Below are 4,274 nucleotides of genomic sequence, written 5' to 3'. Positions count from 1 at the left end.
AAGCAGAAGTACGATGAGGGACATGAGACGAGTCCACAGGAGCTAATGGAGACTGACAGGGAGGTTCTTCTGAAGCTGGGGAGGCTGGCGTTTGAACAGCTGGAGAAAGGAAACATCATGTTCTACCAAGAAGACCTGGAGCAGTGTGGTCTTGATGTCACAGAGGCCTCGGTGTACTCAGGGGTTTGTACAGAGATCTTCAAAAGAGAGAGTGTGATCTTCCAGAAAACAGTCTACTGCTTTGCTCATCTGAGCGTTCAGGAGTTTCTGGCTGCAGTCTACAAGTTCCACTGTTACACCAGCAGGACCACAGAGGGACTGAAGGACTTTCTTGGAAAAGACCTGAAATACAAGAAGAGTCACTCATCCCTGGATGTCTTCCTGAGGAGAGCCATGCAGAAATCCCTCAACAGTAAAAATGGCCACCTGGACCTGTTTGTTCGCTTCCTTCATGGCCTCTCTCTGGAGTCCAACCAGAGACTCTTAGGAGGCCTGCTGGGTCGGACAGACAACAGTCCAGAAATCATCCAGAGAGCCATCAACAACCTGAAGGAGATGAACAGTGATGAGATCTCTCCTGACAGAAGCATCAACATCTTCCACTGTCTGACGGAGATGAACGACCACTCAGTACATCAGGAGATCCAAGAGTTCCTGAAGTCAGAGAACAGATCAGAGAAGAAACTCTCTGTGATCCACTGCTCAGCTCTGGCCTACATGCTGCAGATGTCAGAGGATGTTCTGGATGAGTTGGAGCTAAAGAAGTACAACACATCAGAGGAGGGACGACTGAGACTGATTTCAGCTGTGAGGAACTGCAGAAAGGCTCAGTAGGTCCAGATTTGATTATCATTAAAAGAGTGTTCCACTTGTTTGTTTTTTTAAATATTTATGTCGGTTGTATTTTGTCATTGATCTTCTTCAGTTGGTTGTGTTTGTAGCTGACCATTAGTGAACAGTTATTCTATTTATTTCTAAACATTAGTCTCATTAGTCAATAAAGCAATTTATTGCTCATGAATTAAACTTTTCATCGTAAAGTCTTTCCTTATATCCTGTTACTCAAAAAGAACCTTGCAGGTGTTTTCTCGCTCTTGTTGGTGTAGAGAAGAGAAGCAGCAGGAAATGGACAGCTTACACTAATGAGTGGTAACATAGCTGGTAGAGTTTTGCAACATAAACATCTAAAAACTGAGGTGCAGCCTGCTGTTTGGAACTGTGAGCTGCACTTTCTCTGAGCTGCCGACGTTAACGTGTCTGAATTTGTAGTGAGATTTCTGCCTGACCAAAAGTTTTTCAGTAACTTTTGGTTTCTCATGCAACATGCAGTCACTGTGTGTCTGTCAAACGGTCCGAAGGGGATAACATTACTACCAGCGGATCAATAACCTAATGCACAGCAGAGTAAAGGGTAGGTAGACAGATATGTGAGAGATTCTGAATTTACAGAAAGTTTTCAACATGAGCCGAGAACCTGCTGAAACGCAGCTATTAAAGTCCAGGAGTAAATAACTGAATTAAACGAAATAATTTCTCACTGAGATGAAAAGGTGCCACAGTCACATTTAAAGAGGTTACTTCCCCAAACAAAGACACAAAGAGGAGGAAAGACTAAATCATGACTCAGCAGATATTAAAGAAGTTGATCTACAGGAGAAACCGATGTGAGAGTAGCATAACTGCTGGAGGAAAAAAATCATCAGAATGCTGTAAATTAAGTGTGTATTGCTCTAAATTTTCATATAATTCAGCATTAAAGATTTCTTAAAAATAGTGTTGAAATCTTGTCTCATCTCAATCTTGTCGGTTACTGTCACAGCCTTATTTGTTTAACTTCTGTGGATGTGAACCTGACAGCAGCAGGTAGCAAAGACATATCATCTTTCCCAACTTCAATTGTTCACTGTTCATCAATGCAGGACATGTCTATTTTTACTTCATGCATTTGACGACAAAACAGTTTCCTCTTTCATAATAAAATATTTTTTGTCCTGACAGCCTATCTGACATTGAACTCTCAGAGACTCACTGTGAAGTTGTGGCCTCAGCTCTGAAATCCAACCCCTCCCATCTGAGAGAGCTGGACCTGAGTAACAACAAGCTGCAAGATTCAGGAGTGAAGCTGCTGTGTGCCGGACTGGAGAGTCTACACTGTAGACTGGAGACTCTGAGGTCAGTTTACTGACTTTGACAGAAGGTCGATAAATTAGGGAAGAGAAGTTAGATAAAGAGAAGAAAGACATGAATGCAAAGCTCAGTAAAGGTGAAGTTAGGAACTGTAATTATCTTCACAATATCAGAAGCTGATGTGGCTGATACAAAGACAACCCACACAGCCGCTTTGGTGTGGTATGCATTAAACCAGAGGTAAGAGTCATGAGTAACAGGGTTTATTCTGTCCTCTGTGTCAAGCCCCACAGCAAACATTTCAGAAGCACAAGGTTTTGCTGCCTGTTCAGATTTTGATTTGTCATCTTTCACCATGTGCTCACCTGAAGTTTAGCAAAATGATTAGTTTTACCTGACCTTCTCGATCATCTGGATAACATTGAAAGGTTATGGAATGTTTCCTGAAAATATTGCCTAAATGAAGCATATAAAAGGTGAATATGATTGGTCCAAGCACAAAACCTTGTGGAAGTCTGTGACTAATGTGTCTCCATGTTTGGACACGGATCAGCAGTTGGAGGGTATTACATGTTTGTCTTTTTTAACTCAGGAATTTATTCTATAATCTGAATATACAGTATGCTTGATAGGAAAAGAAAAAGCTGTCTGAGAAATAGATCAGTGTAGACCTAAACCTTTTGGTAGTCTCTCCCTTTCCTATCCTCAAAGTTCTTTTGCAGGTTGTTTCCCCAATGAATCCTCATCTTGGCAGGATATGAAACGTACCCGTTTCATCTTAATGTCTTTCTGACTTTTTTTTACTCACATTTGTAGGAAAATTGTGTGCACAAGTGATCTTCTTCACCATAATTTATTCTTTATTCAGATTGAGTGGCTGCAGGCTGTCAGAGATCAGCTGTGCTTCTCTGGCTTCAGCTCTGAAGTCCAACCCCTCCCATCTGAGAGAGCTGGAGCTGAATAATAACTACATCCTGCAGGATTCAGGAGTGAAGCTGCTGTGTGGTTTTCTGGAGAGTCAACACTGTAGACTGGAGACTCTGAGGTCAGTTCACTGACTCTCTGTTACTATTGGATCTTATGTTTATTTATCAATTGAAAGAATTTCTTTTCAAATATAGTCAGTCATCCAGGTCATAGTTATCCAAAGAAGGTTAAAACTGGACTTGGTTATGGAAACTAGAAGACGTTTCGTCCCTTATTCAAGAGACTTCTTCAGTTGTCTTAGAGCCTACGCCGCTACTGATCCCCCACTTACAATGCTGTCCTTTCATCACTTCAAAGGAAACTTGATGAACAATGGTCGTTCAGACTTGGCCTCAGGTAGCTCTAGCGACCATAACTACTGTCGTTACAACAGCCAGGAACACCAATGAACCAGTGGTATCGATCTTGGCAAACAACCCCACAGAGGTTAAACAGCTGAGTTTCCCTACCAGTCAGTCAGAACTGAAGAAGTCTCTTGGATGAGGGATGAAACGTCTTCTAGTATCTTCAACCAAGTCCAGTTGCCCTTTATTTTTAACTTTCTTTGGATAACAAACACCATGTTTGAACATAGGGACACAACTGTATGTGGTACCAGAGCACCCTCGGCTGAAAGTTCATGATTGATTTTCAACTGATCACCATCTGGTGGTGAGTTGGATCGGTCGGGGATTGACTCTGGACAGACCTTGTAAGCCCAAATGGGTAGTACTAAGGAGGTCCCTGTCAGAGAGATCTCAATTCACTCCCCCGGCACAGCTTTTCTGGCATCCCTGGTGAAGTTTGGGCCAGTGAATCTGAGTGGGCAAGGTTCAAAGCTTCCATTGCGAAAGAATGAGGCATTGCACCGGGTGTGGGAGAAGTTTGGAGAAGCCATGGAGAAGGACTTTTGATCAGCAACAAGGTATTTCTGGAAAACTGTCCACCACCTCAGCAGAGGGAAATGGGGAACCATCTAAGCTGTGTACAGTGAGCGTGGGACGCTGTTGACCTCAACTGGTGGAGGAACACTTTGAGGAACTCCTCAATCCCACTAATGCACCCTCTATGGTAGGCAGAGCTGGAGGCTGATCATCAGTTTCTCTGGCAGAAGTCACTGAAGTAGATAAATAACTCCACAGTGGCAAACCCTGGGGATTGATGAGATCCATCCACAAATG

At 42.8% G+C, this 4,274-nt stretch overlaps 1 protein-coding gene across 1 annotated transcript; it reads left to right on the top strand.

The window, feature by feature from the left end:
* Positions 1-228: 228 nt before the first annotated feature.
* LOC123985234 (NLR family CARD domain-containing protein 3-like) lies at positions 229-4,007 on the top strand. The gene is made up of 3 exons (XM_046072725.1): positions 229-830; positions 1,999-2,172; positions 3,824-4,007. The coding sequence occupies exons 1-3, from the start codon at positions 394-396 to the stop codon at positions 4,005-4,007; spliced, it is 795 nt and encodes a 264-aa protein (XP_045928681.1). The 5' UTR covers positions 229-393.
* The last annotated feature ends 267 nt before the right edge of the window (positions 4,008-4,274 follow it).

This window comes from Micropterus dolomieu, linkage group LG01 (assembly GCF_021292245.1).
Source record: "Micropterus dolomieu isolate WLL.071019.BEF.003 ecotype Adirondacks linkage group LG01, ASM2129224v1, whole genome shotgun sequence".
In the NCBI taxonomy this organism is placed as follows: domain Eukaryota; kingdom Metazoa; phylum Chordata; class Actinopteri; order Centrarchiformes; family Centrarchidae; genus Micropterus; species Micropterus dolomieu.
This window is presented reverse-complemented; position numbering and strand designations above follow the sequence as displayed.

Excerpts from the sequence above, each read along its gene's own strand:
- LOC123985234 (XM_046072725.1), top strand. The coding sequence starts at position 394 with ATGCAGAAATCCCTCAACAGTAAAAATGGCCACCTGGACCTGTTTGTT. Across the intron at positions 831-1,998 it reads AGGAACTGCAGAAAGGCTCA|CCTATCTGACATTGAACTCT; the intron begins GTAGGTCCAGAT and ends TTGTCCTGACAG. Across the intron at positions 2,173-3,823 it reads TGTAGACTGGAGACTCTGAG|TACTAAGGAGGTCCCTGTCA; the intron begins GTCAGTTTACTG and ends CCAAATGGGTAG.